Source organism: Terrapene carolina, unplaced genomic scaffold (genome assembly GCF_002925995.2).
Source record: "Terrapene carolina triunguis isolate 2854851 unplaced genomic scaffold, T_m_triunguis-2.0 Scaffold843, whole genome shotgun sequence".
NCBI classification, from domain to species: Eukaryota; Metazoa; Chordata; order Testudines; family Emydidae; genus Terrapene; species Terrapene triunguis.
In genome coordinates this window covers 203,419-223,226 of record NW_020665194.1, presented here as the reverse complement: position 1 = coordinate 223,226, position 19,808 = coordinate 203,419, and the positions used below count along the sequence as shown (strand labels likewise).

Here is a 19,808-nt window from a genome sequence, read left to right as displayed (position 1 = left end):
TACTAATATTTTTTTCTGCATTTGTGGGCAAACATGTTGTTGCAACAAAAACTTTCCCAAACTAAAAAAATAAATTATAATCTGGCCACTTGACACAAAACATATAACTAACAAACAAACACATAATCCCAGCATACCATATCACCATTCTCAGAGTAAAAATAACAGGAGTACTTGTGGCACCTTAGAGACTAACAAATTTATTAGAGCATAAGCTTTTGTAGCCCACGAAAGCTTATGCTCTAATAAATTTGTTAGTCTCTAAGGTGCCACAAGTACTCCTGTTATTTTTGCGGATACAGACTAACACGGCTGCTACTCTGAAACATTCTCAGAGTGTAGTTCGGGACCCCAAAGTGGGTCACGACTCCCATTTTAATGGGGTCGTCAGGGCAAGCGTTAGACTTGCTGGGGCCCGGGGCCAAAGCCCCAGCCCTACTACCTGGGGCTGAAGCCGAAGCCTGAGGGCTTCATCCCTGGGTGGCAGGGCTCAGGTTACAGGCCCCCTGCCTGGAACTGAAGCCCTTGGGCTTCGACTTTGGTCCACCCACACAGGGCAGTGGGACTTTTTCTTTCCGGACCAGCCAAAGACCGTCCCAGCTTGCAGCTTTCTGTACAGGCCAGTGTTCCTAAAGAGACATCATGCACCTTCCCTGACCAGCCCTGGTGATCCATCAGCACTTGCAATATCATAGAAAAGTAGCCCTTTCTGTTGATGTACTCTACCGCAAAGTGGTCAGGTGCCAAAATAGGGATATGAGTGCCGTCTATCACCCCACTACAGTTGGGGAACCCTCCCACTGCTGCAAAACAATCCACTATTTCTCACACATGGCCCAGAATCACAGCCCTTCGTAGCAGGACAAAATTAATGGCCCTACACGCTTTGCATCAGAGTATCCCCCACAGATTCCAAACTGATTTCCGACTGACTGGTAGCAGTCTGGTGTTGCCAGCTTAATCCTGATCTGATGGTATCACAGGACTTAACCAGATCAGCTACAACATCACCGGTTCATTCACCTGCACGTCCACCAATGTTATATATGCCAGCAATGCCCCTCTGCTATGTATATTGGCCAAACTGGACAGTCACTACATAGGAGGATAAATGGACACAAGTCAGATATCAGGAATGGCAATATACAAAAACCTGTAGGAGAACACTTCAACCTCCCTGGCCACACAATAGCAGATGTTAAGGTAGCCATCTTACAGCAAAAAAACTTCAGAACCAGACTCCAAAGAGAAACTGCTGAGCTCCAGTTCATTTGCAAATTCGACACCATCAGATCAGGATTAACCAAAGACTGTGAATGGCTATCCAACTACAGAAGCAGTTTCTCCTCCCTTGGTGTTCACACCTCAACTGCTAGCAGAGGACCTCACCCTCCCTGATTGAACTAACCTCGTTATCTCTGATTCTTGCCTGCATATTTATACCTCCCTCTGGAAATTTCCATTACTTGCATCTGAAGAAGTGGGCATTCACCCACGAAAGCTTATGCTCCAATACATCTGTTAGTCTTAAAGGTGCCACAGGACCCTCTGCTGCTTTTTATAGACATGTCAACATCCCCAATGGTTATTTTCTGGTCTGGGAAGTAAATCCCTTGCTGCAGCCATTTAAACAGACTAGTGTTCCTGAAGACACGAGTGTCATGAACCTTTCCCGGCCATCCCACGTTGATGTTGGTGAAATGTCCCTTGTGATCCACCAGTGCTTGCAGCACCACTGAAAAGTACCCCTTGCGGTTTATGTACTGGCTGCCCTCGTGCTCCGGTGCCAAGATAGGGATATGGGTTCCATCTATCGCCCCACCACAGTTAGGGAATCCCATTGCAGCAAAGCCATCCACTATGACCTGCACATTTCCCAGAGTCACTACCTTTGGTAACAGCAGCTCAGTGTTTGCTTTGGCTACTTGCATCACAGCAGCCCCCACAGTAGATTTGCCCACTCCAAATTGATTCCCGACTGACCGGTAGCTGTCTGGCGTTGCAAGCTTCCACAGGGCTATTGCCACTCGCTTCTCAACTGTGAGGGCTGCCTTAATCCTGGTATTCTGGCGCTTCAGGGCAGGGGAAAGCAAGTCACAAAGTTCCATGAAAGTGCCTTTACGCATGCGAAAGTTTCGCAGCCACTGGGAATCGTCCCACACCTGCAACACTATGCGGTCCCACCAGTCTGTGCTTGTTTCCCGGGCCCAGAATCGGCATTCCACCATGATCTCCAAAGTGCCAGGGCCCGTGGTTTGAGAGAATTCTGTGTCCATGTCCTCATCACTCTCGTCGCCGTGCTGCCGTAGCCACCTCCTCCTCGCCTGGTTTTGCAGGTTCTGGTTCAGCATAAACTGCATGATAATGTGCGAGGTGTTTACAATGTTCATGACTGCTGTCTTGAGCTGAGCGGGCTCCATGCTTGTCGTGGTATGGTGTCTGCAGTGTTCACCCAGGAAAAAAGGCACAAAACGGTTGTCTGCCGTTGCTTTCCCGGAGGGAGGGGGAGGATGTACTCAGAACCACCCGCGACAATGTTTTTTGCCCCATCAGGCATTGGGATCTCAACCCATAATTCCAATGGGCGGGGGAGACTGCGGAAACTGTGGGATAGCTACCTACAGTGCAACACTCCGGAAGTTGACGCTAGCCTCAGTACATGGACGTGCACCGCCGAATTAATGTGCTTAGTGTGGCCGCGTGCACTCGACTTTATACAATCTGTTGCCAAAAATCGAATTCTGTAAAATCGGAGTAATCCCGTAGTGTAGACATACCCTAAATCAGTGTCACTTAAATTGACTTAATTTTGTGTGTAGACAAGGCCTCTGTAATCTTTCTCTTTGCAAATTCATCCAGCTTGCTACAGATCCAGTTCCTCTTTGTGTAGCACCCTGAACTGCGGGCAGTGATTCCATATATATAGGCACATTCTCCTTCTCCTCCTCCTCCTATTTGAACCCTGCAAAAAAGTAAGAGCAATGAAGCTACAATCAGTCAGGGGCTAGACCTCTCCTTCTCATCTCAGAGGACTCTTGAGAGGATGAAATTGACCCCTGTGTAAGAGGCCATTACAAGTAGAGTGTGAATAATGGATTTTTCAGTTCACTGGCAATTCGGAAAAAAAAAAAATGATGGAAAAAATCATTCCAGGTCAACCTGGAAAACAATATTTTTCAAAAATTTTGGAGAATCAAAAAGTAGAAAAAATTAGTTTTGGGTCTATGTCTTTGGCAAAAGAGAAACACTTCATTATGATTCTGACCATTTTAAAATGTTTTAATTGTTTTTTTAATTATATTAAAGGAAGTTCCAAAACAAAAAAGTCGTTTCAAATGAAAAAAATTAAAACATTTTGTTTTTTTCAGGATTCTTTCTTTTTAACTGAAACCATCTCGTGAAACCAACATGAATTCACAAAACATTTCAGCATAGCTGAATGTGCCATTTGGAAAAAAAGTTTTGGCTGAAAAAATTTCACTTAGCAGTAATTGCAAGACCTACCAATGACTTAAGTCTTTTCTGCCACCTCTCTGACAATAGAATTTCTTCCCTGGTGTTACCATCTCCCCTGTTTAGTTCTACCCTGTGGCATCAGCACAGAATTTGAATCCAAGTCCTAATGAAAATATTGAATTATTATGCAAGCAGACTAACAACCAGTGATTATTTCCAGTAGATCTGTCTCAATTCAGCCTTTTAGTTGTGTGGAACTTCCACTCCACATATTGGCCCTCTGCTCCCAGAGCCCTGATTGGCTGGCAGGAAACACTACCTTACTTCCAGCTCTTCTCCTATTGGACAAGGCTACAAAATAGGGCATGTGCTGCTGCCGGGATTCAGCAAGATGAGAGGCTGATGGCAGGTTCTGTTTATCACTCTCAGACCTTGTCACCCATAGTATCAGAGCACCTCACAATCCTTGTAGATCCTCACAACTCCCCTGCTTTTATCCCAGTTTTAGAGATGGGGAATAGGGAGGTTATGAGACTTGGTCAAGGCCATACAGGGAGTCTGTGGCAGAGCAAAGAATTAAGCCCAGGTCTCCTAGTGTCAGGTCAGCGCTGTAACCGTTGGTCCATCCTTCCTGCTAAGGGAGCAGCTCTGGTCTCTGTGAGCCTGCATGGCCTTTGAGAATCAGCTGGAGCCCAAGGGGAAGGAAATGCTCTGACTGATGCTGGAGTGGCACTTGGACTGTGCATTTGCCAATGAAGGTGCTGGACTTATTTCCAGGTGAACTCCTGCCTCCCCAAGGACTGTAGGAGGGGTCTCCAGTCATCCCACAACACGGGGTGGGAGTTTAGAACTGACCCACAGAGAGGGGAGCCCCCACCACAGCTGCCTGTGACCCAGGCGAGTGAAGAAAGGAACTCACAGGTCGTTGAATACTGAGCCATTGGGCCACTTCCAGGGCTGGCCTGGTTCCCTCCTGAGGCCGATCCAGGCATCAAGGTAGCCTTTGTGTTGCATCAAGAAATCCTTTTGAAGAATGCAAAGGGGAAATAGATATTACCAACCAAACCCCTTGGACTCACCTTCTCTCCCTACTCATAGAGTCATAGGCCCTGATTCCCCTTTATGCTAAGGCAGGGCAGTGTAAAAGGGCCTCAGCATAACAGAGAACTCAGACCCTAGATCCTAAGGCCAAAAGGGACCATCAGATGATCTAGTCTGACCTCCTGCACAACAAAAAGCAGACGGATCTACCCAGTGACTCCTGCATCCAGCCCATAACTTCTGGTTGAGCTAGAGTGCCATTTAGAAAGTCATCCACACTTGATTTAAAGACTGCAAATGATGAAGAATCCATGACCTCCCTCCGGAAGCTGCTCCCAGGGGTAATTAACCACTGATAAAAAGTCGTGCCTTACTTCCAGGTTGAATTTATATAGTTTCAGCGTCTCTGGATCTCCCTCTTCTTTTGCCTGCTAGACTGTTCTAGTATCTGATATTCTCTCCTTGTATAGATAAGACCAACACTGAGCCCTTTTGAAAAGCCTGCCCATATTCCCCCCGTGCCTCAGTCCAACATCTGTAAAATGGGAATAATAATCTTCTCTTTGTCTGTCTTGCGTATTTAGAGTGTAAAATCATCAATGCAGGAACTGTCTGTCCCTGCATGTCTGTGCAGCCCGTGGCACAACAAAGCCCTGATCTCCGCTTGGGGAGGGACTGCCTCTCGCCGTGTGTCTGTGCAGTGCCTGGCACAACGGGGCCCTGATCTCAGTTGAGGCTCACTGCTACAATGCAAATAAATACCATTTTTATTCTGCATTCAGCAATGGCTTTGCCCTGTTTTGGGAGGTAGCAGCTGCCTCACTTCAGGGGGTGCTATTCTTTTTCTCCTGGGCTGAGCTAACTTTAATCTGTACCTACAATCATCTTTATTTTTTTTATTTCATCACCTTTTCTTTCAGGGTGTCAAGCCAAGCCAAGGAGGCACCGTGGGAAGAGCAGGAACGTTGGCTCGTGGTCCAGTTTGCTTTATCCTCAGAGAAAAAGTAACATTTTCCTTGGTAACCAGTCCAGTCTTCAGGGCAGCAGGCGGCAGGGCTGTCGGGAAGAGTCAGACTGTCCTTTGACACTGAAAAGTAAAAAGGGGTAAGAGCATCTTTCTCCAACCCAACCTCTGTATCTACTGGGAATCAGAGGGCAAAAACCCTTCAGAACATCTGGTGGCTGCTGCAAAGCATCAGCAACCAAACAGGGTGAGATTTACGAAGAGAAATGATCCCCAAATCAAAGTCAAGCTCCTACTTTGAGATCAGGTCATGTGATAGAACCCCTTGCACTGTACAGCGAAAATGCACATCTACCAGGTTTATTCACGAACACAAGCTCTGGGTGTTACCTTTAGGGCGGGGGCATTAAACACCTTTCCCATTTAGGGTAGGACTTCCAAAACTGCTCAGCGCTGGGCTAATGCTGCTCCCATGGAAGTCAACGGTAATCCCCCTGCCCCTAATGAATTGCTCTGACCTGCACGGCATAGTCAAATTCTGTAAAAATAATAATAAAAATACCTAGTTCTTATATAGCTCTTTTAAGCCATAGATCTCAAAGTGCTTTTCAGAAGAGGTCAGTATCATTATCCCCATTTTATAGATGGGGAAACTGAGGCACAGATAGGGGCGGTGACTTGACCAAGATCACCCAGTGGCAGAACTAGGAATAGAACCCAGGGTTCCTGAGACCCAGCCCAGAGCTCTATCCACTAGAGAACACTGCCTCCCTGTAGCCACTCAGCTTTCACCTTTTTAAAAATATCACATCTAGTCTTCATGGTAGCAAAGAGAGTCGTCCAAATGTGACCCAAGCGCAACCCACGCAGCATCTGTCCGAGTTTACAGAGAGCTTGACACAGTGGATCTGAGAGGGGAGAAGCTACCCTGAGTGTAACCACCACAGCAACACTGCCTGAGTCTGCAGAGAGCCTGAGCCAATTGCTCGGAGTGGTGTGAATTGCCCTCCAAGTCAATTTATCTCATTGCAGTGTTCACTCAAAACCCTCATGATGACATGCTAAATACTAGCATTAACTATTTAATTGTCATTTCAGCAGATAGGATAGGAAAGATGTGGGAGTAAGAGTTAGTACAAAAAGACCAGATTCCACCTTGATCTCTGTTCAAACCTACCACTGACATCATTGGGAGACTAGTGGCAGACCATAATTAAAAATGAAATTTGTTTCTCTTCTCCCAATGAGTCACTAGGTGTCACTGTTGCCTTCCTGTAAACATAGGATGTGCCAGGAGGACTTCACTAGTCTGAGCCAGTCTGACCTACCTGTATGGTCTATTCCAGGGGTCTCAAACTCAAATGACCACGAGGGCCACATGAGGACTAGTACATTGGCCCGAGGGCCGCATCACTGACACCCCCCCTCGCTGGCCCCGGACCCACTCCACACCTTACATGAGGCCCCGCCCCTGTCCTGTCTCTTCTCCACCTCCTCCCCTGAACGCGCTCCTCCCCCCTCCCTCCTGGAAAGTGCTAAGCGTTATACAGAGCATACAGATCACTGCTGCTCCTACAACAAGTCATTTCCAAGCAGTTTTAATAAAATATATACACAAACAATCACTGGGATAAGGAGTAATGCACCTCACTCAAAGGACAAAACATGCACTTAGTTAGATTTACTTCTGTTAAAGCCCCCCCACTGCACTGGGCTGCACCACCACTGCACCCCTGCTCTGCCTCTTCCAGGGGTGGCAGGTTTGTAGAAATTTTGGTGGTGCCCAGAACCTGCCCCCCGAAACTCTGCCCCCCACCTGCCTAAGGTTCTGGGAGGGAGTTTGGGTCGGGCAGGGGGGGGGGTGCAGGCTCTGGGATGGAGTTTGGGTGCTCGGTGCAGGCTCTGGGCTGGGGCAGGGGGTGGGGGTGCAGGCTCCGGGATGGAGTTTGGGGATAGGAGGGGGTGCAGAGGTGAGGGCTGTGGGGCTGGGGATGAGGGGCTCGGGGCATTGGAGAGGCTCAGGACTAGGGCAGAAGGGCAGGGGAAGGGCAGCCTGCCCTGGCCCTAGTAGAGGGGGGCACTAGGACACCTGTGGCAGCAGGTGATGCTGGAAGCTGGCAGAGCAGAGTGGAGTTAGCATGAGCTGCAGGCTCGGGGCGGTGAGGGGGCAGCAAGTGAGGCCGGGCCCGGGGGACACTCGGGTGGAGGCGCGTGGGGGCGGCAGGCAGGGCCGGGGGAGAGACCCGGCCCCAAACATTGGGGAGCAGCGCGCGGGGAGCTTAGCTGCCACATAAAATAACTGGGGGGGGGGCGGGGGTGAGGGGAGTTTGGCGGCAACAGGAAGTAACTGGGGGGGAGCGTGGGGAGCTTGGCGGGCCGCAGGGAAGAGCTCCGCGGGCCGCGTGTTTGAGACCCCTGGTCTATTCAGTGGTTCTCAACCAGGGGTATGTGTACCTCTGGGGGTACGCGGAGGTCTTCCAAGGGGTACATCAGCTCATCTAGAATTACAACAAGCTACATAAATAGCACTAGTGAAGTCAGTACAAACTAAAATGTCGTATAGACAATGACTTGTTTACACTGCTCTATAGACGGCACACGGAAAGGTAGGTACAATATTTATTTATTCCAATTGATTTATTTTATAATTCTAGGGTAAAATGAGAAAGGCAGCAACTTCAGTCATAACGGGCTGTGACACTTCTGTATTTTTATGTCTGATTTTGTAAGCAAGTCGTTTTTCAGTGAGGTGAAACTTGGGGGCACACAAGACAAATCGGACTCCTGACTGGGGTACAGTCGTCTGGAAGAGTTGAAAGCCAGGGGTCTATATATTACACTAACTGTGCATGCTTAACCTTTTGAGGCTCGGCTCTGACTGGACTGGCAATAGCAGCAGGCCCCACAGCAAGGCTGTGGCATTGTAACTGCAGCTGATGTGCGTGAAACCAGAGAGGACAGGGCATGTCATTAGGATAGTTCTTGGCAGCGTTGTCCCTAGGGGGGTGCGGGGCCTGGGACATAGGTGTGAGTTTACCCCACGCTGTGCCCAGGCCCCGCTCCCACTCCACCTCTTCCCCCAAGGCCCCACCCCACCTCTTCCCCACGCACGCTGTACCCTCGCTCCTTCCCCCTCAGCGCCTCCTGACGCTGCAAAACCTGCTCCGCGGCAGGTGGTAGGTGCTGGGAGGGAGGGGGAGGCACTGATCGGCGAGGCCCACTGGTGGGCAGGAGGTGCTGGTGGAGGTTCTGGTAGGGGGTCTCCTCCTCGCCCCTGCCCACCTGCTACCCGCCTCGCATCTCACCTCCGTGCCTGAAGCGCGAGGCCCCCCAAAGCGCGGGGCCCAGGGCAGTGGCCCCAATTCGCCATACCCTAGGGACGCCTCTGGTTCTCGGTCTGAATGGAAAGCACAGACATGGGTTACACGCTCACCTGAACAAACAATCACTGGGATAAGGAGAACTGCAAGTAGAACTGTGACAACAGCTATGACTTTCCATGCACCACGTCTCCTGCACTCGGAGTCAAACCAATGACCTAGAAAAGAAGAAGCCATCAATAGTCACTGGGCTGCTGTAGAGGTGAGGACGGGTTACTGGCGACAGGAACATAGGACTTGTCAGATTGGATCAGACCACGGGGTCCATAGGTGCCAACTCCTTGTATTCTGGTGCTGGAGCACCCATGGGGAAAAAATATAGTTGGTGCTCAGCACCCACCAGACGCATGCTGATTGGCTGTTCGGCGGCCCCCCCACTGATCGGCTGTTCGGCAGTGGGTGGGAAGCACTGGGGGGAGGGGTGGCAAGAGGTGGAGTGAAGGCGGGGTGCAATCGGGGGAGGGAAGGGGCAGAGCAAGGGTGAGGCCTTGGGGGAAGGGGCGGAGCCTCAGGGAGAGCGGGGGCAGAGAACCCACCCGGAAAGAAGAAAGTCGGTGCCTGTGATTGGGTCCCTCTAGCCTGGTGTCCTGTCCCTGACAACAGCTGCTTCAGAGGAAAGGGCAAGACCCCTGCAGTAGGAGATGTGAGGCAATGTGCCCCCAGGACAATTCCCTTCTGACCTCATTAGTTAGAAACTGCCTTTAGGCCTGAAGCAGAAGAGATGGACAAACCAGCCTAGTAAAATTAAGACACCACCACCATGGCCCCATCACTTTTTCCTTCCTTAAGCGAGTGACTGGGGGAGGGGGCGGAGAGGAGCAAGCGGTGGGCGGGAAAGGCCTCGGGGGGGGGGGAAGAGGCGGAGTGAGGGCGGGACACTTCTGACGCTCCAAAGGTGGTAGCAGGTCAGCGCGCCTCTGGAGGGGTGACCCATGCCGCATCCACAGTATTTCCCCCCTGCATGGCCGGCGTTTTTTGGGGAGGCTTAGCCTCCCCTGGCCTCTTATACACGCTGCCCACAGAGCTGGGATTTTCAAAAGCACCTAAGGGAGTGAGGAACACTTTAGAAAATCTAACAGAATTACTGCTGTAGCTCCAGTAGTTGCAATCTGCAATTTAGTGCTACCGGTTCCAGGTTCTAAACCTTTCTGGCAACTCATCTGGGGTGTGTTGTTACATGGACAGTCAGAAGATGACACCTTGCTTGCAGTAGACAACACAGCTCCGACACACTGACCCCCTTTGGCTAGCCAGAGTAAGACTGGAGAAGAGAGTGTTATAAATATGTAAGCACTTGGCTGCTTCGCACAAGCACCACACAGTATGCCTGTCTCTGTACGACTTGAGTTACACATAGTATTCATGAACCTTGGCTTTCCTAACGAACTCAAAGGGGACAATGAGCCTGTATTTCAACATCAAGCCCTCAATCCACAGGAGTATAAAGTAGTGTAACATTCTGGCTACAGGAGTCTTGATTCCCTCTGGTAGCTTGTCACCACGAAGGATATGAGCTCACACTTGCTACCAGCTAATGGAAATAATTCTTTAGCTCACATTATAGAAGCCCATTGTCTTCACTGAAACTACTCCCACAGCTAAAGTTAACTAGGTTTAGAAGGATTAGATTTTCATCAGTAAATGTTGGTAAACATCAATTTCACCACACACACCTGAACCAGTGAACAAATATTTCCACTGATAATAATCAAAATCAGACAGGCAAAGTAAGAAAAATGTTGCTTGAGAATTTATGTATTAGAGTAAAAAGTCCAGTGATTTAGACTTCTGAATTAGGCTTGTTGCAAATGGGCTAGTGAATGAATAGTAAAAACAGGAATGGTTTGATGATTTAAGGATATTTACTTTGTATGTTTTGAAATTGTGTTTTAATGGTTTTCTGTACAGCAGTGAGTGTCTGTGGAGGGAGGAGGGGAGAGGCAGTGGGGAAAGAAAGGGAAAATGGGCTATGACAGGGGGAAGAGAAGGGTATAGGGGTAGGAATATGGGGGAGTTGGGGGAATGAGAGGGGGCAGGAGACAGTGGGGAGAGGGCAGTGGGAAAGGGAAACGGACCAGGAAGAGAAGGGGATAGGGGAACGGGGGTGGGGAGCAGGAGCCTGGCATCCAGCGACCCCTCCGCAGCAGCTGGGCTTCCCCCATTAACCCAGCCCATCTCCTCCCCAGCACTGGGAGCCCAGGTACTACTCCAGGTGGGGGAAGAGAGCCAGTGAGCCAGGGGAACTGGCTTCAGCACATGCACGTGCGTGCACCTGCCACCCCTCCAAATAGAGCAGCCAAACGACGCCTGTGTTCAAAACCCACAGCTGACTTGTGGGAGTGGGGGGGTAATTACAATCAGTAAAAAGAAATCAATAAAACCTGGGAGACAGTGTACCACCTGTTTGTTGTCAAGCAGTCTTAAGGTACCTCTGCCATTCGTGAATGAAATGTCTGGAACAGGCTCAGACACTGAATTTTCAGCAGCTAAAATAAAAATTTGTAAAGCACATATTTAGCTATTTATGCATGGATCAGCCTCTCTTGACCCAGTGGTTAGTGAAGGAGAGGACCTGATAGGCCCTGACTAGGCTAATTAGAGGGGGAAGGAGATACTGAACTTAATTGCTCTCTCCTTAGTCCTTATACATGTGAAATATTTTATTCTACATCATCAGTAAATATAGTCGCTCCTTTGGCCTGAGCGATATACCAATATTCGTGGGCTTGGAGTGATGTTTCTGTTAGGAGGAAAAATTAATGATACAAGTCAGACGCACTCTTGGTGTAATGAGTGTGGCTTATTGGAGAGAGCCCTGGACTAGCAACCAGGCCATGTGGTAATAGGGTCCTATAGAAAACAAACCCCCTAATATCGGGACAGTCCTGATAAAATCGGAACGTCTGATCACTATACTGGCCTGCCAGGTGACCTTGGACAAGTCATTTCAAAATCCCATGCCTCAGTTTCCCCATCTATAAAATCATATAATGACCGTGACCTCCTGTGTACAGCACTAGATAAGAGCTAGAGATTATTAACCCTGTACATTTACAAAGAATGCTCACAAAGTCCTTGTGATGTTACACAGCATATGCCTTATGGAAATATACTTATGAATGTGAGTATGACATAACGGGAATATGCTTTATGCTAAATATGCCATGTAACATCTTTACAAAGGTTGTAATCTGCTGAATCTGGTTTTTCCATTTGTTGGCATGTATCGTTTTTATGTCTGAATTTAGGAAAATAAGATATAAACTTGTATTTCTCTGTGTGTGCTGATGAGTGGCCCATCAGCAAACATTTAAATAACAATGGACTTTTGGGAGACGCCAATCCACATCTGCTGAGCTAACAGGTAAACAATGGCATCTGCCTGCAAAAAACTAAATCATTCATGGACATGTGACTTGCCCACGTGGCTACAAACTCCATCTTGCTGCTGTGATTTTGCACAGAAGGACAAAGGGGTTTCCGATTAGACAAGAGGAGGATATAAAAGGCCCTGGAAGCCCCTCCATTTTGTCTTCAGCTGGCTCAAGAGGCTGCCAGTCAGGAGAACACCCCTGGTTACCACATGATATGTCTGCTGGAACTAACAAGGACTGTACCAGGGGAAAGGATTGGGCCCAGGCTAGGAAAGGATCCAGTCTGTGAAGTATGTTTATTGGAACACCTTTGAGGGTGAGATATTACCTGTAACTAGATCCTCAGTGTATTAAGTTAGCCTTGCGTATTTTGATTTTATTTTACTTAGTAACTTACTTTGTTCTGTCTATTACTTGAAACCACTTAAATCCTACTTTTTATACTTAATCACTTACTCTGGGTTTATTAATAAACAAAAGGGATTTTATTAATACCTGGGGGGGAGGGGGAAACAGCTGTGCATCTCTATCAGTGTTATAGAGGGCGGACAATTTACCCAGTATAAAGCTTTATCTAGATTAAAATGGATTTATTTGGGGTTTGGATCCCACTGGGAGCTGGGTATCTGGAGACAGATAACTTGTTGAGCTGTTTTCAGTGAAGCCTGCAGCTTTTGGGGCTTGGCCCAGACCCTGGGTCTATGTTGGGCAGGCTAGTGTGTCTGGCTCAACTAGACGGAGCTCTGGAGGGCCCAGGCTGGCAGGGAAAACGGGCTCAGAGGTAATTTCAGCACAACAGGTGACAGTCCCAAGGGGGTTTCTGTGACCCAACCCGTCACAGTCCTGTCTCCCCAAACACTGTAGCAACAAACAGCAGCAGGCCTTTTCCTTGCTCAGAAATCTCCATGTCTGCCCCTCCAGCCAGCTCTGTGCCCAAAAAGCTCTGTCTCTCCGCTTCCTCTCAGGATCCAGCTCAAGACTGCTTCTTCAAGATAAATTCCTGCTTCCAGCACACCCAGGCTGCAACTGATATGTTTGCTAGCCCCTGCCTTTGCAACCAGGGAACCTCTCAGCTCACATAGCCTCGCTGTGCCCTGCCATGTGCCTAATCCCATGGGCAGTGCCTACAGTTGTCTGCATCTGTCTTTACTACACGAAGGGACTTGATTGCTCCTTTTGTTGAGCCTGAAGGAGGGTGCTAGGCAAATCCACTGTCTTTAACAAGGTCTGTGATTGTCTTCAGATCAAAGACTCACTTGATGGGAGCTTTCAGCACAACAATTTAGCACCAAAATACCCCAAAGATCACCCTTTACCTGTGGCTTCCTCTGGCTCAACGTTTATCAAGTAAGTTAAATTATTCTGTCTGTCAGTAGGGACAACTTCTTGCTTCTGATAGCTGTAGAGAAAAAAAATATATATATAGATACCTTCCCGTTATTTGTTATTGTGTGAGAACTGGCTGAAAATTCAAATTTTGACTATAAAGTGTGTGTGTATGGGCAGGGGTGAATGATGACATTTTTGTTGTTTTCCCCCCATTTTTGATTAAATTTAGAGCTGGTCAAAATATTTTAAAGTCTCGATGAAAACTTTGCTTGGAATTTTGACAAAAAAAGTCAGAGAATTTTTTTCCCCCACACACAATTTTTACCCCCTCTTTTTCAACCAGCTCTACATTCTGTTTCATGCAGTCAAGGCAAAGTACAGTACATGGGATGCTGAAAAACTGTTCACTCCAAAAGATAAAAGCCAGTTGTGTGTCCAGCAAGACTCAGCAGTGCAGGGAAGGGACATAAGTAGAGTAGTAAAAAGTTTTTCAACTGAACAACTGAAAAATGCTGATTCAACAAAATCAAACTGTTTCCCAGGACTGTGTTGATGTTGTCAAAATTTTCTATGGAAATGATTGAAATTTTGCATTTTGTTTAGAATACAATATATTGCAGAATTACAGAAATGTAGGGTTGTAAGGAATCTCAAGAGGTCATGTAAGCACGACACGAGAAGTAATTCTCCTGCTCTACTCCGCGCACATTTCAGGAAGGATGTGGACAAATTGGAGAAAGTCCAGCGAAGAGCAACAAAAATGATTAAAGGTGTAGAAAACATGACCTATGAGGGACGATTGAAAGAACTGGGTTTGTTTAGTCTGGAGAAGAGAAGACTAAGAGGGGACATGATAACCATCTTCAAGTACCTGAAAGGTTGTTACAAGGAGGAAGGAGAAACATTATTCTCCTTAACCTCTGAGGACGGGACAAGAAGCAATGGGCTTAAACTGCAGCAAGGCAGGTTTAGGTTGGACATTAGGAAAAACTTCCTAACTGTCAGGGTGGTTAAGCACTGGGATAAATTGCCTAGGGAGGTTGTGGAATCTCCATTACTGAATATTTTTAAGGACAGGTTAGACAAACACCTGTCAGGGATGGTCTAGATGGTGCTTGGTCCTGCCATGAGTGCAGGGGACTGGACTAGATGACCTCTCCAGGTCCCTTCCAGTCCTGTGATTCTATGTAGTCCATCCCCATGTGCTGAAGCAGGACCAAATAAACCTAGACCACCCTGCCCTGACATGTTTTTGTTCAACCTGTTCTTAAACACCTCCAATGATGGGGACTCCACAGCCTCCCTTAGAAGTCCATTCCAGAGCTTAATTATCCTTACAGTTAGAAAAGAATTCACATTATGTTATGTTATATACAAGTCTAAAGAAAATGTTCTGACCTTACTGAAATGTTTCTTTTCAAGAAGGTTGTTTTGCTATTTCCAAAATGAAATATCTCAGACATTTTCTTTCACAGAAAATTTTTAAATTTCGACTTGTCTTTGTTCCATATTGGAGTGAAAAATTTGAAATCTCAGAATTCCCCATGGTTTGGAAATGCCATATTTCAACCTGCTCTAGACATAGGTTATTGACCTAGCATAATGGTGCTTCTCTACTCTGAAAAGTGATGCTGTAAAATTGGTCCTTTCTCACTCAAAAAAAGTCTGTTCCTGGGATGTACCAGAGTCAGAGCTGTTCACTTCAATGGCAAGAATAAATTTGTATTGCATCATACTCCTGTTAGCCCTACAGAACACAGTTCTACGAATGGGCATGGAATATCAATAATGAATATTATTATTCAGATGTCTCTTTTGTGATGTACAGAGGTAAACAAGGAAGACAACGTTGGAACTCAAGCTGTGTGGAAACCTGTTTGAGTCTATAGTTGTGGCTGTTCAATGCATTCTTTCTATTTAAGAAGGACTGTGATTCTACACATCATGGCACAGAGGTATTGTTTAAGAGGTGTGTGTGGTGAGATGGGAATTCCTGGCAGGTTGGTGAGGAATCTTAAACTATGGAATCATCTCGCCAGGTGAAGGGATCGGAGCCCCATTGCAGAAGTCAAACTGGACAAAGCCCTGGAGAACAGACTGTAGGGAATGAACGTGAATTATCCAAGACTGGTACAGGAAGGATGGATGAGCTATTCCAATTAGAGTTTTGAAGACCCTATGGACTGACCCTTTTAGTCACTGTGTTGGAGCAGTCCTAACTTTAATCAATTCCAAACCCCTATTTCCAACATAGAGCTCACGCACAGCTCACTGATGTCAATGGAATGACTCACATTGACTTCAATGAGAATTGGATCCGCCCTGTTGCGAAGTATGAGTGTGACAGAGAGAAGAAGACACTTACCTGTCTGAACTGTGTTTGCCATCCTAGAAGGAAAAGAAAACAAGTCACTCTATGGAGGTCCTTTGTGATCTGCATCTCTGTCCACAAGTTGACTGTTACAAGAAATTATACATGGTTTGGCACCTTTGGCTGGGAATTTTCCATCGATATTATGTTTCAATTTTGGTGAACATTTTTGATTTTCTCTTGGAAAAATCAAAATGAAATCTTTTGTTTTGGGTTGGTTTGACCCAACTTGAAACACTTCAGTTTGGTGAACTGAATCAAAACATTTTGTTTCGAGTCTGTTTGACATTAAACGGCATCTGCCTTGGGTGCAGTGATGCCCCATGGGAGCTGTAGTTCAGATGCCTCATGCCCACATTCTCCCCTTTGGGCTGGGCACCTTGGTTGGACTACATCTCCCATCATGCACTGCATTCCTCCCTCTGACTGAGCCACATGGTGCATCATGAGATGTAGTCCAACAAGGGACCAGGCCCTTAAAAGAGAATGGGGACACAAAGCATCCAAACTACAGTTCCCATGAGGCACCCTGAAGTCATCAAAGGCAGGTGCAGTTTAATGTTGAAACTGACTAGAAATGAAATGTTTGGAGATTTCCAAATCAACATTTTTCAGAATTTTCCATTCTGGGGGAAAAATTGAGTATTTTGACTTTTCGTCTTGATTCAAGATGAAAACAAATGTGGAAATATCAACCAGAAATACTCACTTTCACTCAGCCTACTGACCTTCCATATAAAAATCAATTTACACCAGTGACATCCCTAGTGGACTAAAAGGACCAGATACTCAGCTGGTGTAGACCATTGTAGCTTCACTGACTTCAATCCATTTGTCTTCAATTGAGTTACACCCGTTTACACCTACTGCGAATCTGCTCTAGACTTTCTGACGACCACTAAAGCCCATTCCTGGCACCTAGCTCCCCGAACGGCCACAGAATACAATACCTCACAGTTCAGCAGGCAAACAGAAGTGTCCTCTTGTTTAAGGTTCTCGGGAACATCCTCCGTTGGGTCTTCACCACTCACTTGTCTCTGAACCTCAGACGAGATGTTTTCAAGAGGACCCAATTCTGGAGCTAATTCCACTGGAAAAAAGAGAAACTGAGAATCAGAATCATAGTTTGTGCACCATTTTCACAGTGAGCTTTCTGGATCAGGGCTTGTCATTGACACAAAGGGTCCCTGACCTGCTTGGCCTCCAGGCGCTAACAGAATATAAATGTTAAATAATAAACAAGGAAGAACTCAAGCTCAGTTCATTGATGTGGCATAATATTGTTAATATAGGCTCCTCTGTTCCTGTGTTTGGGGAAGAACAGGGGATGAGCATCTTTACACTTCCTGTATTTTGAGTTTATACAGCTTCTCCAAATGTGGGCAGCCCCTCCATAAATACCATTGGGCCTTTAGATTTAATAAAAGAATTTAGGGTTAAATTGGTGTCCTGGTGATACCCTGTATTAATAATAATAATTCCAACAGACACCCCTGGGTGTAATTAGCAGCTGATAGCTCATCTCAATTGATTGGCCTCTTACAGTTGGTATGCGTACTTCCACCTTTCCATGTTCTCTGTATGTATAAATATCTTCTGTCTGTGTGTTCCACTCTATGCATCCGAAGAAGTGAGCTGTAGCCCACGAAAGCTTATGCTGAAATAAATTTGTTAGTCCTTAAGGTGCCACAAGTACTCCTGTCCTTTTTGAGTATATTCTGACTACACCTCCTTATCTGCCCCCTACTCTGGAAGCTAGGAGCAGGGCTGGTTAAAGTCCTTATGCCAGCTCCACACTGGCTGGGAATTCCCAGAGGGTCATTTCTACCCCATTAAAGGCCCCTTTATGCTTTATAGCAGGGCTTGAGCGTGACTGGGAATCCAACCCTAAGTGATTACTACTGGGAACCACACTAGCAAATATTTTAAAATTCAAAGATTCACCGGGAATACTTACCTTTTATTAATTATTATTAGTAGTAGTAACATTACCGTTACAATTTTACCTCTGAAATTCTTCAGCAGATCACGTAAAACTTTCTGGCTTTCCCAGAGAGCCTGCACTCTGCTCTCCAGTTCAGTCAAAGAATCAACAGGCGCCTCCTCTTCACCTTTCACCTGCTCACACCTAACACAGAAAGAACAAGGTTCCTGTCAGAATACTCGGTCCTAATTGCTGAATCCACTCAGTGGGAAGATAGAACTGGGGCTAGCAAAAGCTCTGAGCATGCTGGCCCGGTATGTTATTTAGCGCATATAACAATGTAACTTGGGAACTAAATGGAGCTAACATGGAACACCAGGAGTCCTCACCTGGGCCTCCTGTCCTCAGTTCGGGGCCAGTATTGTAGTTGCTCAAGGTGATGATCTTTATTGAGCAGACTGTTCACCCCTGTTGTCCCATATGCGGACTAGTATTAAAGCCACATTAAGCAACATCTTCATTCCTAGGATTTGTGCTTCGGAGGACAAGCCAATCTCTAGGGATGGGGGTTAGTGAGGGAACTTCCCCTGAAGCAAGTCATCCCATAATTGGCCACTACGGGGAGATCTGCACCTCTCTCTGAAGTAGCCGGCACTGGCCACTATCAGAGATGGGATACTGGGCTAGATGGGCCCTTGGTCTGATCTGCTCTGGGAATTCTTATGTTCCTGTCATGCTTTCACTGTTCCATCCTCTTAGCCATTAGGACAATGAGATGCGAGGGGTATTATACATTTTCAGCTGGGCTTTATACCCTTTCCCAGTGTGATGAAGCATGAGGCTGACTAAGGAGACACATACCTGCTTAAGGCGCTGTCAATGTCCTAGAAAGAGAAAAGGAAACAAAAAGAAACTCAGCTCATCAGCCACGAATCTGAAATCTCTGTTAGGCAGAGGACTCACTTTGCCTTTATTTTTGGTTCCTATAGGAAGTTGGGCATGTTTGGAAACTTCATGCATCGCTCTGTTCTCTTCACAGCTCTGCCAGTGCCCTGCTGGGTGACCTTGGGCAAGTCACTTCCCCTACCCAGGCCTCAGTTTCCCTACATGGAAAATAGGGATAGTGCTTTTGACCTTCCTTCAGAAAGTGCTTTGAGATCTACTGATGAAAAGCTCTAGATAAGAGCCAGGTGTTGTTATTATTATTATTACTGGTTATGTCAGAGTTGGTTGAATTTTTTTAGATTTTGACCTTTTGATGACATGGGAAATTTTTGACTGAATTGCTTGGCAGGATTCCCCCCTCTTGTTTGACCAGCCATGGAGCAGGTGAGAATTTTTTGGGGGGGCATTTTGAATTTAAAAACTAAAACAAAATCAAGGAAAATGTTATGATGATTCCACTCCTCTTTCCCCCCTTTTTTAGATTCAGCCATCTCTACCATTTATCGAAGCTGTCTGTCTCCATCTATCTGTGGCTATGGCAGGGCTGTCAAATATCTGGTCTGCTTGATACAGTAATTGGGCCCGCATGACATATGCAGATACTGCAGAATTTCAGCCTTGATGGGGGGGGGGGGGGGGAGTATGTTTACAGCCTTTGTGAATGCCATAAAAACTTTCTAAAGGTGATAAAAGTGTGATCAATGGAGTGAGGTCTACAGAGAGTCTGAAAAAATAGCTCTAAGTGGGAAGAATTCCCTTCTTTAATCTCACTGTTTGTTGACCCTGAAGCCTAATGATTGCACTTTGATGTCAGCATTAACTATTTCATTGCGGATCATTTTAACAAATGAGATAGAGAAGGGGGCTAGAGAAGCTCACTGAAAGAACTGGGACTGATAACAGAAGGACATGTATCTCTGTGTGTATGTTCATGCAGGATGGAATCAAAGCAGCTCGTGTGTAAGTGTGTGATACTGTTGGATAGAATCAGATTTACTCTCTCTATATTTGTGTGTGTGTGTGT

The 19,808-nt window shown here is 46.6% G+C and overlaps 1 protein-coding gene across 1 annotated transcript in view; it reads right to left on the bottom strand.

The window, feature by feature from the left end:
* Positions 1 to 2,782: 2,782 nt before the first annotated feature.
* LOC112103234 (E3 ubiquitin-protein ligase TRIM39-like) overlaps positions 2,783 to 19,808 on the bottom strand; it is a 24,186-nt gene continuing 7,160 nt past the window's right edge. Inside the window, exons 4-12 of the mRNA XM_026660894.1 lie at positions 18,701 to 18,723; positions 17,922 to 18,043; positions 16,866 to 17,005; positions 15,910 to 15,932; positions 13,532 to 13,614; positions 8,895 to 8,999; positions 5,406 to 5,584; positions 4,376 to 4,479; positions 2,783 to 2,962 (exon numbers count right to left, since the gene is read on the bottom strand). Coding sequence (XP_026516679.1) covers positions 2,794 to 2,962; positions 4,376 to 4,479; positions 5,406 to 5,584; positions 8,895 to 8,999; positions 13,532 to 13,614; positions 15,910 to 15,932; positions 16,866 to 17,005; positions 17,922 to 18,043; positions 18,701 to 18,723 — 948 coding nt within the window. The 3' untranslated portion in view covers positions 2,783 to 2,793. The remainder of the gene's footprint in view (positions 2,963 to 4,375; positions 4,480 to 5,405; positions 5,585 to 8,894; positions 9,000 to 13,531; positions 13,615 to 15,909; positions 15,933 to 16,865; positions 17,006 to 17,921; positions 18,044 to 18,700; positions 18,724 to 19,808) is intronic.